Raw genomic sequence first — 19,158 nt, 5'->3', positions numbered from 1 at the left:
CTTTCCTCGGTGTGAGGGGTCCTTCACCTGCTTCTGTCACAACACCCAGCTACTCTGCTCTCGTGAGACCTCACTTGGAGTATTGTGTATAGTTCTGGTGTCCTCAACATAAAAAGGCCATGGAACTGTTGGAACAAGTCCAGAGGAGGCCACGAGGATGATCAGGGACTGGAGCACCTCCCATATGAAGACAGGCTGAGAAAGTTGGGGCTGTTCAGCCTGGAGAAGAGAAGGCTGCGTGGAGACCTCATAGCAGCCTTCCAGTATCTGAAGGGGGCCTACAGGGATGCTGGAGAGGGACTATTCATTAAGGGCTATAGTGATAGGACAAGGGGTAATGGGTTGAAACTTAAACAGGGGGAGTTCAGGTTAGATATAAGGAAGAAATTCTTTACTGTGAGGCTGGTGAGGCACTGGAATGGGTTGCCCAGGGAAGTTGTGAATGCTCCATCCCTGGCAGTATTCAAGTCCAGGCTGGACAGAGCCTTGGGTGATATGGTTTAGTGTGAGGTGTCCCTGCCCATGGCAGGGGGTTGGAACTGGATGATCTTAAGGTCCTTTCCAACCCTAACTATTCTGTGATTCTATGATTCATTCCTCCTCTACACCCAGTAATTTCATCCCCTTTACCAGACCCACGAAGTTTCACCCTCAGAACCAACTCCCCATGTGCTCCATTTCTGAGCTCCCGCTCCCACCCTGCACACTCACACTGACCGCCACCGATCGACTCTCGCACCCCCCCAGCCTCAGCGGAGCCCCGAGCGGCTCGATGCGGCTCGGCGCTCGCTTGGCCACGCCTGTCGCTATAGAGAAGAGGAGGGGCGGAGCCCACCCGAGCGGTTTTCCCGCGTTCTCCGCGGCGCGCGCGCGGGCCGTTAACATCTCCGGCGGTCCCGTTCCCTGTGAGGCGATGGTGAGTGCGGGCGGGGCTGTGGGGTGAGCGGTTCCCCCCTCCCCGCCGTCCCCTCAGTGTAAGTGTGCTGTGCCCCTCTTCCAGAGAAGGAGCCTGGCCCCCAGCCAGCTGGCCAAGAGGAAGGCGGGCGAGGAGGAGGAGGAGGAGGATTGGCGTCCGCCGCCGGTGAGTGAGGGGCCCGGGATGCGGCGGGCTCAGGGTTGGGGTGAGCTCGGCCTTGTGGGGTGATGGCGGAGCTGCTGCTGCTCTGGTGCCTGACTGGAGGTTGACATCACCCCCATCCTCTGGGGACTAAATACCAGGCCACAAGTTGATGCTGTTTTCCTTGCATATCTATGGGGGTGTAATTGGTAGAATAACTTAACGGCTTACGGGTTATGAGTTGTGGTTATGGAAAAAGCTATCCCTAGGAGAGCTTCCAAGTGTTTTGTGGGAGGGCTGGTAACTAGGAATTAGTAAGGCAAAGCAATGTTATAGTGCTGTGTTCTGTGGCATACAGGTCAGTGAGTCCTACCTAGTGCTTTCTGTGTTAAATCCCTTTTTCTGTGCCAGCAGGTAGTTAAAACCATGCCTCAATCTGAAGAGGAGTGCGTTAAATCAGGAAACATATCAATGACTTATTTATCTTCATGCTTTGCTAAGTGTTTGAAATCTAGGTTTCAGTGTGAGGCCTTTCACCTGCATAACAACAGGTGCTTTGGGAGCCTCTGGGGACTTTAATATGTTTTGTTCCATGCTATTGACCCTTCTGTTCTTCTCTTCTGCTTTTTGGTGGGGACAGGACAGACAAGCTTGTCTCTGGGTTAGAAGCCGGTAGCTCTTTTCTTATCTAGGAGACTATTTTAACCTTCATGTAGTTAAACAAGACCTTGGTGGTGTTGCTGTCTCTGTCCTTTGGCACTGGGGGTGAGTAATGATTGTGTCTGTTTAGAGGTACTCAGCTGGCTAGATGGCTTTTCTGTGTGGTTAAGTGCTTATCGAGTGTGACAACAGTGCTTCTATCTTCTGGTCTCACCAGATGCCCCTGAGTTGTTTTGTCTTGGTTCTGTTTTTCAGACTCGGAAGAAGCAGAAGCCTGTCAGTGAGACAGACAGTGCAGAATGCTACAGGTCGCCTTTCCGGAAACCCTTGGCTCAGTTGACCAACAGACCTCATTGCCTGGATAGCAGTCAACATGTAAGTGGGTGTTACTGCTGGCACACCATAGCAGGTGGGCTGTATATGGAGCTCATTCATTAAAGGAGTCCAAATGCTTCCATGGGTCCATTTAATCAGAGGTATTGTGGAAGTGCCACACACACCGAGAGACTTTAGGAGCGATGTTTTGCTAGCTCCAAATATTTAATATTGAATGAAGTGTGGTAGGGATTGTTTTCTGTAATGGAGATCTTGAACAAGATTGTTCTGTGTGGCCTAGGTAAAGGTCAGTGCCCAAGGACATGGGTGGCTTGCCACGTAGGTGGCTCAAGTGCTGTCTGCTTGCCCAGTTCTCTCTGTGCTTCCACTGCTGGAGACCAGGGGCTGGACCGGCTACTTACTGATCCAGCATGGATGTTCCTACAATGACAACCCAGCTCTTTTACAGAAAGTGAATTGCCTGACTGTATTACCAGGGCAGAGGAAAGCAATAGCATTTAAAGAAGTGAATAATGCCAGTGGGTTTAAGAAGATGGGAGTTATGAAAGATCAGTTTCACACTCGGAAACCCAAAGGAATAATTTCAAAAAACAGAATTGGTGGGGGGAATTGTGCTGGTTTGTTACTTTCTTTTGGATATTCTTGAAAATAGTTGGAGTTAAAGCTTTAAGAGGTCAGGTAGAGGGACTTGCAGCACTTGGCAAAATAGAGTTCTCAAAACGTCCTGGGCTTGCCTTCTTGAGCAATCTCTGATTTCAGACTTCTTAAGCATGTTTTCTTTCTGAATTCCTAGGAGGCTTTTATCCGCAGCATTTTGTCCAAACCCTTCAAAGTCCCGATTCCAAATTATAAAGGTAAGATGAGGAGGTTTAAGGATTGTCTCTGCTGACTTGGGTAAAACATGATGCTCAAGCCTGTCATTTATATCTGTGGGGATTACTGTTATTTTTTTGCACTGGTGCATATGTTCCAGAAATCCTGACTTAATTTTGAAAGAAAAATACTGGCATATTAGCAAAGTCTTCATATTTCTTACTAGTATTTAGTTTGGATAATCCTACACTTCAGAATTGGATTTTGTATTCTTGCTGCTATGTATTTGATGTGCCAGAAGATTGTACAGCCTATTGCAAATAGAAAAGCAAGATGAATACCAAGTTATGAAGGCTTCCCATCCAAATAATACCCTAATGATACTAACAGACAGAAGGCTGTAGGTGAAAAAGATAGTATGTGCCAGTTTTCTTTCTACTTGACTTGGTGTGTTGAGTCTCAAGGTGATCTTCAAAGCATGGCAGTTTTGAAGTTCAGAGCCTCAGCTGGTTTGAATCAGTGAAACACAAGATTTCAGAAACAGATGGGCTTGTTGTGCCCTTCTTCCCCTCCAGCTGAAATATTCAAGTGCAGATCAACTTGTTTCACTCAAACTTTAGTTACAGAAAACATGTCGGTAAGCAGATGCTGACTATGAAATGTCAAGCCCAAAAAGAGTTTGACAAAGCTTGTGGAAAAACAGATCTGTTAGGAGGCTGAAACAGAACTGTAACTAGGGAAGCTGCTTTCTGTGGCTGTTATCTTCCTCTCTTAATTAGGAGATGAAGCTGTTTCATGTGCTCTCTTCTAGAGTGCACTCATATTGCCTTAGCTTGTGACACACTCATTTTGCAAGGAGCTTTAGCATTCATTGGCCAAATTGACCCTTTTTGAATCTTTCCAAAGAAAAATCAATCCTGGGAGCACAGTTGGCTGAGTTTTGATGGGAAAAGGGATTTTTATGCATGCTCGTTTTTTGTTCATCTCCATTCCTAAACTGTGACATCAAAATACAATACTAGGAAAAAAAAATTCATTATTCGTTTCTGCTTTTTGCAGAAATTGGCTCCAAGGCCAAACGTGAATATTGCTCAGCAGAGAGCATGTAATACCCTAGAGTAAGTAATGGCAGTATGGTGCTAACTGTGATACTGTAAAACTTCTGTCATTGTTAAAGATCAATTCCTGAATTTGCATAAAAGATACAACTCTGGCTAAGTTTGGGGTAGCTGATCCAAAAAGAGGATTTGACCCAGTACATATTATATGTGGGAATGTATTTACAGAACTGCCAAGATGTGTTCTGGAATCCTGCTTGTCTCAAAAGATTGGAACAAAAACCTTTAGGTACCAGCGGTAGTTCCTATGCCCAGAGAGTGCTGATGGAGATGTGCCTGTCTGTGATTGGATGTCAAAAGCACAGATTCAGGATGAAACCATCAGTCACCTTGCAAGACAACTTACACTCTTGTGTGTCAGCATATATGTCATCTGCTGCACCCAGTTGTGCCCATTTTGGTGCACCCAATGTGGCAGACAGCCCCGTTGCTCCACCTTTGCTTCTGTTCCTTTGTTCCTTCCTGCTGCAGAGCTTTCTGCTGTGTACTGGCAGAGTGCTGCCAAACAACCACGCTGCCTAGGTTTGCTGTCTGCACCAGTTGTGCTTGCATCTCCATTCCAGCACCCAATTAATTCACTGTTCCTAAACATAATCAGACTCTTCGGCAAGTCTCTGCTTTCTTCCAGGAAGAGGTTGTTCTTTGAGTGATGCCTTTGTTTGCTTTCAGGGCCGCTGGGCTTGCGTGCGCTGGGTATCAAACGAGCAGGGCTGAGGAGTCCTCTCCATGACCCTTTTGAGGAAGGAGCTCTGGTTCTGTATGAGCCCCCACTGCTGAGGGCCCACGACCAGCTGAAAATAGACAAGTGAGTCATCACCTGGTACAAGTGCTTCAGCTCTGACCTTGTTTGTGTAGGGTTTATGTGCTTTCTTCCCAAATGTGTCAGAGCTGGGGTCTAAGTGTCAAAGGAGGTTTAGTTCCAAGTATTCTGCCTCTGAATTGGTTCAGGTATGGTAACAATTGAAGAAGGAGTGTGCCTATGCTGGATTGTTTGTGTTCTTCCTCAGGCTGTTTCCCATTTTCCAGAAATTCAAACCTTTGGCAGGGGATGAGCATACACACATAGAGAAGCTGCTTAGAAAATCTTATGGCTTAGTTGTTAATCAGGAAACATCAGCATCTATGGACAAGCAAAGGGATATGACTGACAGCCAAATGTTAGGCTGCCTAATGGTCGTTATTCTGAAGTAGTTCCTTTTGTGCTGTGTTTGTAACTTAAAAGGGCTGACAGCTGGATCTTCGTGGGCAGAGCAGGGGTTTCCTCTCTAGTAACACAATATTGCTACTGAAACAAGGAAAATAATGACTCTCTAACTGTGTCTCTGGACCACATTCTGCCCTTCCTTTAACTACAGCCTGAATACATGGTTTCATTGATGTGTTTGATTGTAGAGCAGGCCCCTGTGACTTTATTCTCAAAACTCAATCCATTTTTCACTTTCTTGTTGGCAATTACTTCCCTCGTGCCACTGGGGAGTCTTTAGTATAGCAGTGAGATTTAAGAAACCTAAACATAGGCTGTGTTGAGTTCATTAATCACACTGTTGTCTTCCTTGACTGCCTCCTGCAGGGACAAAGCACCTGTACATGTTGTGGTGGATCCTGTCCTCAGTCGTGTTTTACGGCCCCATCAGAGAGAAGTAAGTTTTCCGTTGGGACCTAAGGGTATGGCTGGAGGACTTCTAAAAAGCTGCAGTTACTCTGCTGGAATTGTTACCCACTGTGAGGAGACTAACAGCCTATTGCAGTCTAAGAGACTAATCTGCTGCAGATGCAAAGTGAAACATTTGTTCTAACTGTCCTCTTAGAGGTCTGAATGCTGCCCATATTCTCTGTCCTGTGCTGGCAGTGTTACACCAGTCCTGTTTGTCCTAAAATAATGTGGAAATTAACTGCTTGCTTATGGATAAGAACTTTCTCTTTTGCCTCTGATCTAGCAGGGTCACAGCACTCTCAGCCCAAACATGATGCTGCCTAATGCACATGTGTCTTCTCTGTGGGGCTGGAGTTCAGGTTAGCTGGTAGTGGAAACCAGGGAATTTGTGACTGTTGTGCACAGGTCTTGGAAAGTGCATTGGCTGACTTATGTGGCACAAGTGATACCTTAGGAAAAGACCAGATTCTGCCAGGAGATGGTATCTTGCAGTGTCGGGGTGAAAGCCCAGTCTTTACTTATGTTGAAGACTGGAGATGCAGCTCTGCTAAGTAAAATTTGGTGTGGAATGTGATGGGATATAGTTGTAATAAATTACGTTGCAGCCCAGGCTTGAGTTGGGCAGAGCAGACTGTGTTTTGCTGTCAGCAGAATGAGTTGGATCTGTGGTCTCTGAGCCATGAAACACTGAAGCTCTTCCCTGTGGTACCATGGTTCCCTACACAGTGTGGAGTAGATTCTCGCTTCATTGTGTATTATTCTGAGACTACGCTTTGTAGGTGTGAGCTGTCTGACCTATGTAGACATGGAATTCACCAGTGGAGAGTGTTAAAAAACATTTAATGACATAAATATATATAGCATCACAATATTAAAATAGGAGGTACTAACCTCCAAATACCTAATGTAGGTATCTGGACAGTTTGAAGTTCATCACAGATGCAGTATATAATCATTTAAGCCTAGAGGCAGCACAGATGGAAGCTGTGATTGCTGATCTTGCAGGCTAAGCAGGTCAAGCTGGATGTGTCCCTGTATGGGAGATCTTCAGATGTTTCTGAGAGCGCTGTAGGCTGCTCCTAGCATGTACTTTTATCTCAGCGTTGGTACTGAACCTGTAACCCAGTGTAATGCTCATCTCTGGCTACATAGCTGGGGGCATTCTGGTTTTGGGTAAGATACTGCCTGCTGGTGCTTTTGTCAAGTAACAGTAGTTATGTTGGTGTCCCAGGCACAGTGTCTGTTTTCTGACAGCTAGATATCACTGATAAAGCAGTCTCTGTTCTACTCTGATGAATGAGTCTCTGCCTGCTAAGATTTCTGTGCTGCTTTATTCAGATGATGCTCCCAGGCTGTTGTACAGCCTTGTTCTTTGTAATGTCTTTTGTTCAGTTGCTGGGAGGTCACCTAACTGGATCCCCAGCCAAATGCACTCTTTTAGTCAGTAATTATTTTTTAATTGTTCAGTTGGCTTAAATAAACTTCATTAAGCTGTTGTTAAGGGGCTGAGAAAGAAAAAGGCTTGAAAATGCAAGTGAAGGTGCTCAGTCTTCCAGTCCTAAATAATGAAGCACAGAGGGGTGAGTCCACCCAGGTGTGTTTAGGTTGTGTCCTTCACTCCCTGCTCTGTTGACACAAAGCAGGGAGATTGTATGTTCCCAGCACAATGTCCCTTTTTTTTTTCTGACTCTGTCATCACATGATAGAGGAGTGTTTTACAGAGTCTGTTTGGTTTTATTTTTCCTCTTTAATCTGCCTTGGTGGTGTGTCAGAGCCTAATACAGGGCTAAGCTCTTCTACCATGTGATGTGGGCTCAGCCCTGTGTCTTCGAAGCTAAATCAGCTTTGGGCCTTGAGTTCCCAGGTGAGTCACTGTGCTTCTAGACAGAGGTGATGAAGGCTGCTGAGGGTATTCTGGGAGCTAGCGGGGCAGCAGAAACAATCTTGCTCATTCTGATTCTGTGTTCTTAGAACTATCCGAGTGTTGTTAAGATGATTAACTTCTTTGCAGTGATTGATGTAGGTTAGCTGATGGCCTGGGCCTGTCTAGTGCTGCCAAGGGTAGAAATTTCTGGGAATTCATGCCAGAAAGCTAGTTATAATTGTACAGCTAAAACTTAGTAAGATTGTGTGCATGTTATGAGGTACACGCTGGCACCAGTAATGTTTCAAACCAGATGTGGCTGCATTTTAGCTATTTCTCAGGTGATTTCCCTCTGTCTCATTAGAACACACCATGTCCCCAGGGATGTGCTACACAGATTTGCTGTTTGTTATAGTATTAGTTCTATGTGTTGTGGTAATGAAGCTGTAATGAAGTTGACATTTTGCTGATGCCCCCCCCATACTGCTCTGAGAGAACAATTTTTTGGCAGGGAGTGAAATTCCTCTGGGACTGTGTGACGAGCCGGCGCATCCCTGGGAGCTATGGCTGTATCATGGCAGATGAAATGGGACTGGGCAAAACCTTGCAGTGCATCACACTCATGTGGACGCTTCTCCGGCAAAGTCCAGACTGCAAACCTGAAATAGAGAAAGCCATGGTGGTGTCTCCCTCCAGCCTGGTGAGAAACTGGTACAATGAAGTAGAGAAATGGCTGGGGGGAAGGATCCAGCCACTAGCCATTGATGGAGGCTCCAAAGAAGAGATTGACCGTAAACTAGGTACAGAAATGTTTGCAAATGGGGTGGTTGACTGTCTTTAGGTCAAAATCTTGCATTGGAAGAAGCCTACAGCAGCTGGTGTGAACATGTCTGAGCTATCATTAGAGCTCTGGAGACTGACGAAAGTCTCTCTACTAACATGTTAGGTGATAGTTGATCTTTTGCAATAATCTGAGTCTAATGTACTTAAGTTAGGGAGGTCCCAGTGCCTCTTCTTTGCTTCAGCCAAAGAAAAGATTGGGCAGAGGTGGGAACAGGGAATGGAACTGGGGACAATTGTGGGGAAAGGAACATGAGATACTGCAGAGTATTGAAACAGATTTTCCTATATATTTTAGGGCAAAAGTTTTGACTACAGAGCTTGAACCCTTTTCTATTAAATTTCCTCATCCCTCTTGTTTTCTTTTTCCCCTTTCCATCTGCAGTTGGCTTTATGAACCAGCGTGGCCTGCGAGTGCCTTCACCCATCCTGATCATCTCCTATGAGACCTTCCGTCTCCACGCTGAGGCATTGCAGAAGGGCAGTGTTGGACTGGTCATATGTGATGAGGTACAGGAGAATGTTTTCCTGATGATTACTCTGCTTTCTTAAGAGGGGAGGGCAGGAGGAAACAAGGTTTAGCTGTGAACAGCACCCGTTCTCATGTTTGAGAGGCTCTGGGTAGCTGGTTTGTCCATACTGGGTGAGCCCAAGCAAGAGAGGGTAGTTTCAGGAGCTGAGATAGAGTTAAAATCCAAGCCATGGTAACTATGGCTGCTTTGTTGGACCCTGGCAGGGTGGGAGAAGCTACTAGAGCCATCTCAGTGTGAAATACTTAGCAGAAAGTAGGTCCACTGCCTGTTCTCTGACTCTGGAAGAGGCCTACTCTGTTGGGATGGGAGTGCCCTGGCTCACAGATCCCCACATCAGGTTTTCATTTGTTTCTGCCTTTTCTAAAGCGAGAAGTACTTTTTGTTTGACACGGCCTCATGTTCAGCCCACTAATTTTTAACTTGTCTCTGTTTTAAGCAAGAGGTTGGACTGGAGACACCTGAAGTCTCTCCCAGCCTAAATGATTCTGTGATTCAGCATGCTCTTGTGTGCAGTGCTGGCTGCTGTCAGCCATTTTATCTGGTTGTCTTATTCTGTGCTTGTGGGGCAGTGTGAAAGGCACTTCCATGGCAGGACCCTCTTCCCCACTCTGAAGTCTCTTGCTTGGGGCAGAGAGGTAGGAAAGCTGGGTGAGGAGTTACCTTGTATGCTGCGTGTTCAAGAGGAGACAGACCTGGCTTGACTCCCTGCTTCAAGCGCTGAATCTAGCTTTGCCAAGCCTGTGCTGCCAAGCTCTCCTTTCACACGGCTGGAATTGAGTTGTTTTTTGATTTATCGTTCCTTCTGTGTGGTTAAAGGTAGTGAGAGCCAGAGATGCTCTGAAGGACAAAATAAAACGCATGCCCTCTGCCTCCTTGAAGTGATCAAATGGGGGCCTCAGCCACTCCTGAGTTCTTTGGTGCCAGTTAGAGGGAATTTGTTACTTAGCGGTGCCACCCAGTGGTTTGGGTTTGTATTTGCTAGAACACTGCCGAGAGAAGCTTAAAAAGAGCAAACATCCTCCTAAGTGTAACAGTTGAATATACATACATACAGCACTTAGTCCACTACCAGGAATGGAAAGAGTGGTGAGATGCTTTGTAAGAGATTACAGTATATCAGTGTTGATGAGGATGTCCAAGCTGCTTGACATCAGGGCTACTGTATTTATCAGCTTCATTACTTTTGTTTTCTCATTTTCAAAGGGCCATAGACTGAAGAACTCTGAAAACCAAACATACCAAGCTCTCAACAGCTTGAATACACCTCGACGAGTCCTTATCTCAGGCACCCCCATTCAGAACGACCTGCTTGAGTATTTCAGCTTGGTGCACTTTGTCAATTCTGGCATCCTGGGTAAGAGGTGAATGTGTGAGAGACATGAGGGAGGGAGAAGCTGCTGGTGAGGCCTCCCCTAGCTACCAGTGCCAGCAAAGGCAGCATCCAAGCCATTACTGAGAGGAAAGGTTATGTACAGATTGAAGGCTTCTTCTCATAGAATCATAGAATAGTTAGGGTTGGAAAGTTTGTATCCAGAAAGTCTAGAAGACTGTCCCCTTTTCTGGAGGCTGTATATAATCTTGTATGTGATGGGAGGCTGAAGTGACTGGTTCAAGGTGGAATGGTGTATCCTGTGGCGGAGGTAGGCAACAAAGCCTGAATTTCTGGCAGTTGGCCCTCCCACTTTCAGATAGTCAGAAAGCCAAGGGTGATGTCTAGCATATCTGGATTTAAAACTGCTCTTGATTTTTAAAGCAGTGGAGGTATTGTGAATATGGGGTTAACTTCACCTGAGAGAAAACAGTCTGAAGGAGAGATACTGATAAGTGTGAGTTTTCAAGATCAAACACCACCTACAGTTGCTGGTAGCAGACTGAAATATTCTGTCTCTAGTTCTTATATTCTGCTTATGTCTCCAAGCTCTTTTAATTTTAAAAGCAAAGTAGTCTTTGCATCCTCTCCTACATCACTCGATTAGGAGCAGGTCTACTTCTTTCCAGTGTGGAACAGCTTGCTTTTGTCGAGAGGTCATTTTTTTCTGTCAAGGAATGAAAACAAACCAATCTGTAAATAATTTCCTTGTTGCTGTAATTTGTCACCTATGTTTGTCTTGGATTGTTGGGCATCAAGTCCAAGAGGCTTCTCATTAATTCTAGTTCATGCACAACTCCAGTTAAACACCATTTGTCAGATTCTTAGTCTTGCTAGCAGCATTTGGGACATATCATTTTCTGTTCAGCTGTTCTGCCCCCAGGATTTCTCAAGTAAAGGATGGAACGGGGTGGCAGATGTTCTACATCTGTTTCTTCCATGCACTTCGATTTTGGGTAGTTATTACAGGGAACTGATGTGGTTTCCTCTGCCCCCCTGGACCTGTACTTTGGGCAAGACTAATCTGGGTGCTTCCAGTTTGTTCTTTCTGAGGTGAGATTGATACTGTAACTTCTGCCAGCAAAGCTGCGTGCATGCAGTAGTAATTTTTTCCCCACTTTCAGCCTGTGACCAGTATTAAGCAACTGATTACAGATAATTTTGGAACAGGCACACATAATGCCTATGCTGCTGTTTGCAAGGACAAAATCTGGGAGTAAAAGTATAGCTGGAATGTGAGCAAAACCAGTGTGTGCCTGGGTGAACTCAGATTTAACTAAAATTGTTTGACCTTTAGCAGTGTTGTTGTTGGAATGCAAACTGGTTTTCTGCTGTACTCATTTGTCTGCCTTGTTTGAATCTTTCCTGGCTAGAAAGGAAAACAAATTGTGCTGATGGGGCGAGAGTTTATTTTATCTGCTGGCTCCTGTGCTTGTGGTATGATAACTGGGGCTGTGGGGTACTGATCAACAGTTATGCAGTAGTAGTTGTCACCTTTTAACTTCTGTTTTATACAGGGACTGCACAGGAGTTTAAAAGACATTTTGAAATTCCCATCTTGAAAGGCAGAGATGCGGATGCAAGTGAAGCTGAGCGACACAAAGGAGAAGAGAGGCTTAAAGAGCTGATCAGTATTGTGAACAGGTGAACTTCATCCCTCTTCTCTTTTGCATAAGCTCTCAGTGTATGCTGGTATCTTTCCAAATTACAGTTGTAGCTGTAATGAATTCTTTTGCCAGTTACTTCTGTTCAGCAAGTGATTGTGCAAGTATTTATTGCCTAAGAAATCTACACAGCGTGTAGCTTTAGTCTGAAAAATAGCACACTGAAATGGCATAGGTAGCTGCAGCCACCTCCAAGCAAGAGTGCTCAGGTACTGAATCATTGACTGTTATGTTTCTATTTTCTCCTGGGATCTGAATAGCCAGGCAGCATTTTTTTCTTTGTGTCAATGTAACTACAGTGTAGACTGAGTCAGAATTGAGATCTATCTAGCCCAGATGTTGAGTGGCAGACAGAAAGAGTATGAGGAATATCACTCAGTTCTAGTGTTGATTGCTCAAGTCATGAAAGAGTCCAGCTCACGCTTTTATAGCTGTATTGGCTCTGTAGGGATAATGGGATTAGACTATGAGTGTCAGAGATCTGACTTTTGATCCCCAAGAAGCACCTCTGTGAGGTAAAATGCTGTCTTACTTCTCTCTGGTTGATCTTTTGGTATATGTTTAAACCTGGTTTCTTTTCTATGCATGAATACAACCAATTTATCCACATCTGGTGGCAACTGCTTGTCTTGAACTCTTACTAGAGACTCTTGAATTCTCAGCATTGCTGGTGTGTCTTCATTTTTTTTTCTTTTTTAATCTGAGCTTTTGCAACCATCACAAATACAATTCTGCAGTTCACAGTCACAGTAAATTGAATTTCACACTAAATAAAACCTCTCTGTAGAGACAACCCTGACCTTGACTCAGGTCTGCTTGCAGAAGCCCAAGAGAAGGAAAGGTTGGGAGGAGAAGAGCTTGTTCCTTCTTGAGATGCATTTATTTCTTTTTACAGTTGATGGAAAAGAGGTGTAAAAGTGCGTCAGGAATAGTTACACCTGGCTGTGTTGAGTGAGGTCTGTCCTTTCCTTTGTTGTGGATTAGTCCTGATACACAAATAGGGGAGGTGAAGCATGCAAGTAGTAACAGATGAATCTGATGAATTTGGTAGGAATTACAAATAAGATAGTGATGCAAAGATGTGGAATCATAAGTCCAAGGCTGTTAAGGGCCCTGGGAAAGACATCTAATCCATCTTACTGTAAGGTAGAAGTTGTTAGACTTAAATTGTCCCTTACTTAGCCCCCACCCAGTACTAAAGACCTTACAAATTCCCTGGGATGCCTTTTCCAGGGCATCACTGTCTTTGCAGTTAGAAAATGCGCTTAATGTGTAATATAAATCTTCCCTACTGCAGCTTAAGCCTGTTACTTTTCATCCTACTGCTTATGGGTTTGGAGCCCAGATTATTCCTTTCTTTAACAGCCTTTGACAGGTTTGGGGGCTGTCATATATCCCTTCTGTTTTTCTCCTATAGATTTCATAACATATTTATGATGTTTCCTGGCAGAATTGGGTTTCTGCACTTCTTTATTATTCTGGTTGCTCAGTTCAGCACTTTTTTTAGTCCGTTCCATCTTTTCTGAAGTGTGATAGAATTGCTCCGTGGGGGATTTCTAGAGCCCCAAACATTATGCCCTTTGAAATCTTGGGCTGGACAATGAACCCATCATAGCTGCGGGTGGCTACTAAGTTATTACATAGGGAGCTGCCTGCTTGTACTTTGGGTTAAGTCCATAGTGTGTTGTGGTTAAATCCTGTCCTCTTTTGCTGTCCATGCTACTGGTCTGTTGTAGCTCAAGTTGAAAATGAGTCTGAGGAAGAGCTGAGTTTCTACTGTAAGGGACTGGGTTCTGTTAGGTGAAATCATGCATGATACCTCCAGATCTCCTGAACTAAATTTGGAAGCCTCACAAAGATAGCAGGTTATACTGTGCTCTGTACCATGGGCTGATGGAACCTCTTAGCACAGTTTTGCATGGGTGATAGTGGCCTTTGCCGTGTGTTGGACTGTCCCAAATTTTTTGAGATATCAAACGAACTGTGTGTTGAACTCATGAGGAATAACAGTGATAAAGCAGGAGTTTGATGTTATCCAAGAACCTGATCTTATTTTCCCTCCCTCCAGGTGTTTAATCCGAAGAACTTCAGACATCCTGTCCAAATACCTGCCGGTGAAGATTGAGCAGGTGGTCTGCTGCAGGTACTAGAAAGCATGTGCTCTACGTGGGAAATGGGAGGAGCAACAGGAAGGATTAAGAAGTTGCTAAAGTCCTCCAATTCTTGTGGTGACTGGGACTACTTCCCTCTAGCAATAAGACTGTAGTCACTGGCAATATGTTGCTTTTCCTTCTGAAGCAGGGATGAACAAGCCACAGCTGGTAGTTCTGCCAGCCACCTGATGTGCTTTGGGCATCTGTGTACAGCAGAACACTGGGCGGTGCAGGGTATCTGTAAGCTTCCCTTCCAGCTCTGGGATGAGATATCAATGCCCTACCATCAGCCCTGGGGGAAGTTCTAGGCTTTCTGTGCTGTAGCTAAAAAAATAATAGGGCTAAAAGGAGCACACCTCAGCAGATGAAAGAGGAAATGTGGGCTTGGTTTGGTTGCAGGCTGAGACTGCAGTGCTCTTGTTCCATTTCAGACTGACACCTCTGCAGGCTGAGCTGTACAAGAACTTCCTGAAGCAAGCCAAACCAGTGGAGGAGCTGAAGGAGGGCAAAATCGGTGTGTCGTCTCTCTCTTCCATCACTTCCTTGAAGAAGCTCTGCAATCGTGAGTTGTTCTACTCGTGTAATATGCTTGGGGGTTACACTTTCAGGTTTTTTTTTTGGGTCTCCCTTGTGCACACTACAGTCTGAGCTCTGTTTGCTCTCCAGACCCTGCTCTTATACACGATAAGTGTGTGGAAGAGGAGGAAGGTTTTATGGGAGCCCTGGACTTGTTCCCTGCTGGCTACAGCACCAAATCTGTGGAACCCCAGCTTTCAGGTACTGTGGAACTGGGCAGTATGAATGTGCTGCCAAACAACCATGAGACTGTATTTAGCATCTTTTGCCCCTCTAAGGTTTGGAATTCTGGAACTTCTGCTCTAGCTTTCTTCTTTCTTTCCCTTTTATTCAGGAAAGATGCTGGTTTTGGACTACATCCTTGCTGTTACAAAAAGCACTAGTAATGATAAGGTGGTTTTAGTGTCTAACTACACTCAAACACTGGACCTATTTGAAAAGCTCTGCAGAAACAGAAGGTTTGTCTTTGGATTCATTTGTTTAATCCTGCAAAATGGGATGGGTTGGGGCAAGACTTGGCATCATCTTACCTTTAATCAAACCTTACTGCCAACCACCTAGCTTATACACCATGAGTGATCTGTTTCAGTGTAAGTTTTAACTCTGGAGCAGCCTGCACTGTAAAAGAAACTGGTTATTAAAGTTTCTGTCAGCAGGAACTGGTGATGTGTCATATACCTCAGACATTCCTGAACTGGAACTAATGTGCCTTGTGCTTTGGCTGCTGAGGTCACTCAGCAGAAAAGTTCTTGCCCTCTGCAAAAGCTCTTAAAGCCCAGGCCACTGTTAAGCTTTTGTGAAAGATTTCTCTTTCAAGTAGGATGCTCTAAAGGTTGCAGTAGTATGATTGTAGTAAATGCTGCGTATTCCAGGTATTTATATGTCCGGCTGGATGGCACCATGTCCATTAAAAAGAGAGCAAAGGTTGTGGAGAGATTCAACAGTGCCTCGGTAAGTAGAACTACCATGTGTGAGCAGCTTTCCTGCCAGCATTGAATGCTGTGAGCTAAAAGTATGCCTGCCTCTGTAGTTCAAGCCTGCCTTTCTCCACAGAGCCCTGAGTTTATCTTCATGCTAAGCAGCAAAGCAGGAGGCTGTGGTTTGAATTTGATCGGGGCTAACAGACTGGTTATGTTTGACCCAGACTGGAATCCAGCAAATGATGAGCAGGCCATGGCTCGTGTGTGGCGGGATGGCCAGAAGAAGACATGCTACATCTACCGGCTGCTTTCGGTGAGTCTTACTCCTCTCACCTCTTCAACATGGAGCTCTTGGTGCCAGCCCAGGCTGCAGCTGCTGTGATTGGGATCAGAAGGTGAAGAACTCTTTTATGTTGGTGACCAGAACTGATTGGAACTTAATTGTTTCCTGCCTTTAGATGTGTTGCTGTGAAAAACCATGAAGGTTTAAGCTGGAGGGTTATTGCTGCAGGCCTTGGTTTCTAATGGTGACTGGCTTATCAGAAATAGAAACAAAAGTGGCTTTCCAGACAAGATGCTCCTTTGATGTCATTTAGGCATCTGAGTTATTTAATTTTGTGGGGTGTCTGATGCCAAAGTTGCTGTTTTCCAGTCTGGCTGCAGTCTGTTTTGGTTGGGTGTATGTGTACTTAATAAACGATTCCCAGAAATATAACAGCTTTTGGAATAAAGCTGCCAGTTAGCAGGTGGAGTAGCTGCTCTGTACAGGAAAAACACAGAGGAGACTAGTCTTGCTTCTTGAATGCTTTGTCCAGCAGTGCCAATAGTGATTACTGCTCAGAACAGTCCCCTGTCTGCCCTTGTTCACCTTTGCCTCTCATTAGTTCAGACTCTGTTTTCTTGTTTTGGTTAGTTCTTTGTTTATTTTGTAAGCTTGTGTTCCTTTGATCAATTATTAATTTACTTTGACAAAACACATACTCTGTCTTTTTCTCTGACCTGGGTGCACCTCAAAGCAGGTTGCTTCTTTGGTTTTAGAACTAGGTGACTGGTCTGCAAATCATTACTAATCACCCCCTCCTTTGTATTACATCTGTTTGCAAAACAGACATTTTGCTCTTACATTTTTGCTTTAACAATATAGTGTACTGGGCTTTCTGCACAACTGTTCTAGAAGTAGGCTTCTCTCTCCAGACAGCATGGGTGAACCAGCAAGTACTGCTGGTGTGCCTCTCACCCAGGGCAAGCCCTTGTTTTTTGGGGGAGGTTGTATTTGTTTTAGTTTTTTGTCGGAGTGGTTGTAGCTGCTCAACTTCTTTCCCTTCCTTCCTCTCTGTACAACCCAGTGCAATGTGTGAGTTCCAGCCACAAGTGACAGCATCACCTCTTCTTTATCCACATTTCTGTTGAATCACTCCTGTAACCACATGAGATGTGGCTGGAGTGCAGCTAATAAAACTTGCCTGTCACCTGGATTAGTCTGGCAAGGCACTAAATGGTCCTGACAGCTTTAATAGTGTTTGATCTGGGACACTTTCCCTGTGTAGTGCTCCTTTAACACTAGTGTCCCAACTGTGCTTCATCTCTGACTCTCTCTCCTGTAGACAGGGACCATAGAGGAGAAGGTATTCCAACGCCAGACCCACAAGAAGGCCCTCAGTAGCTGTGTGGTGGATGAGGAACAGGATGTAGAAAGACATTTCTCACTTGGGGAGCTGAAAGAGCTCTTCACGTTGAATGAGTCCACCACCAGTGACACCCATGACAAGTGAGTATGCTGAATAACTAATGGCTAGGTTCAGCAAAGAAAACCCCTCAGTTTGGTCAGTGATGCAGGTATTCCTCAGGGAGCAGGAGAAAGCTCAGAGAGAGAGAGAGGGCCTCTAGTGTGTCTCTGCTTCTCAAGCTGTTAAGCACCTGGACATGAGCACTTCCTTGCTGTCCTCCCTTCCTGTTGTCAGAAAAACTCTGCTGGGTGGACAAGTGAGCAAACTGCCTTGTTGCTACCTGTGTTTGGAGGCTGTAAAATGCTGGAGCTAATTAAAACAGAGGAATTGATCAGAGCTGTTCAAATCAGTGGACCCCAACTTGGTCCTTCCTTGCTGCTCTCTTCCTGGTGGTTTGTGACCCCCAAATGCTGAATTGCTTCCACTGCCAGGGTTAATCCATCTGCTATGAATTTATGAGGCCAACCCAAGTGCTTTTCTGGGGACTAAAAGAATCCTCTTCTCCATCATCTTCCCTTTACCCCCACCTCTGAGACCTGTGATATTGTAGCCACCAGAAAGAGGACAAGGAGTGCAGGAAAATGCTTCACTGCAGAAGTTAAGATCTTAGTTCAGGCAAGAAGTGAAGAGGATTAGTTTTAAGCTGACTCAAAGCTTAGCTCTGTGGGGGTATCTTGTCTGCATGGCAACAAGGCTTGCTGGCAGGGCTGCTGCTGCTCTTCTGTCTCCTTGTGTAGTAGTTCAGTAGGGCATCTCCAAAACAGCCTGAGCACAACCCATGGCCATGGTGGGAGCCAGGATGGAGTGGTTTGGAGCATGGTGTGCTCTCTTGCACATGGGAAGTCTGGCACAGGGCTAAGAAGGTGTTAGTAGGAGGGATGTTCAATTGAGATCTGCTCTAAGCAACATCCCTCATCATAACTAAGCATGGAAGGGGGGTGTTGGAAGGGAAGGGAAGTGGAGGACTTTTGCACTGATCTTGCACTGACTCTGTTCCAGGATCAAGTGTCGTCGTTGTGTGAATGGCCACCAGGTCCGGCCCCCTCCTGAGGGATCTGACTGCACCTCTGACCTCTCCCAGTGGCACCACTGTGCCGACAAGCGGGGGCTACAAGACTCTGTGCTGAAGGCTGCATGGGATGCTGCTGTCACCTTCACTTTTCATCACCACTCCCATGAAGAGCAGCGAGGGATACCCTAACAGGAAGTTACTGTCCCCTGTGGGGGCAAGGGCAGGCTGCTGTTGCAGTCCATCCCACTTTAATCCCTTTCAAGGAAAGGGGAGGAAGGTAGCAGTATGTGCTAGGCTGTTCTGTGGCAGAAGGGCATGCTGAGAGGCTGGAAGGCTCTCAGCATTGCTGTCTACTACAACAGCAAGGAGTCAGTGGCTTTTCCCTGACGTGGGTATTATGCACCTGTGAAACAGCCTCTGGGAACTGAGAATAACTGGACCTGGTGTGTTTATTCAGGTTCAGCACTGGTTCTCAAGCTGTTGGTGTCTGTGCCTTCCACTCAGCCAAGTTTTGTCTTCAGGTTTAAGTTAAGCCTGGAGTTTTATAGTACTTGATGTGCACAGTCATGCTATTTTCCTTGACAGCTATGGCTCAGAGCTGCTGATCAGAAACTTGCAGGATCCGTTTCTTTTGTGAAATGTGAACCTTGTTGATTACTCAGGAACAAGAAGATTTGTACAAGGGGAAATAATTTCAGCTTATGTTGAACATTTAGCCTGAAAGATCACGCGTGCAGTATTAAGGTAACTCCATTTCTAAAACCAGTTGCTTTTTTTATGGGCAGGATCCCCTGATCTAGCAGTGTTTTAATTCAATCACATTACATACCAGTAATAAAAATCACACTTTGGTATATTATGG

The 19,158-nt window shown here is 45.3% G+C and overlaps 1 protein-coding gene across 1 annotated transcript; it reads left to right on the top strand.

Annotated features, from left to right (window-relative positions):
• Positions 1 to 855: 855 nt before the first annotated feature.
• On the top strand, positions 856 to 19,150 carry RAD54L (RAD54 like). The gene is made up of 18 exons (XM_005151267.3): positions 856 to 916; positions 1,001 to 1,081; positions 1,973 to 2,092; positions 2,847 to 2,907; positions 4,654 to 4,789; positions 5,555 to 5,624; positions 8,014 to 8,302; positions 8,728 to 8,852; positions 10,079 to 10,229; positions 11,762 to 11,888; positions 13,977 to 14,051; positions 14,493 to 14,623; positions 14,728 to 14,838; positions 14,972 to 15,095; positions 15,510 to 15,588; positions 15,691 to 15,870; positions 17,162 to 17,325; positions 18,284 to 19,150. Exons 1-18 carry the CDS (start codon positions 914 to 916, stop codon positions 18,483 to 18,485), a joined length of 2,229 nt encoding a protein of 742 aa, XP_005151324.3. The 5' UTR covers positions 856 to 913; the 3' UTR covers positions 18,486 to 19,150.
• The last annotated feature ends 8 nt before the right edge of the window (positions 19,151 to 19,158 follow it).

The sequence above is a fragment of the Melopsittacus undulatus genome, chromosome 6 (genome assembly GCF_012275295.1).
Source record: "Melopsittacus undulatus isolate bMelUnd1 chromosome 6, bMelUnd1.mat.Z, whole genome shotgun sequence".
In the NCBI taxonomy this organism is placed as follows: domain Eukaryota; kingdom Metazoa; phylum Chordata; class Aves; order Psittaciformes; family Psittaculidae; genus Melopsittacus; species Melopsittacus undulatus.
This window is presented reverse-complemented; position numbering and strand designations above follow the sequence as displayed.

Excerpts from the sequence above, each read along its gene's own strand:
- RAD54L (XM_005151267.3), top strand. Across the intron at positions 2,908-4,653 it reads CCCGATTCCAAATTATAAAG|GGCCGCTGGGCTTGCGTGCG; the intron begins GTAAGATGAGGA and ends GTTTGCTTTCAG. Across the intron at positions 15,589-15,690 it reads AGAGATTCAACAGTGCCTCG|AGCCCTGAGTTTATCTTCAT; the intron begins GTAAGTAGAACT and ends CTTTCTCCACAG.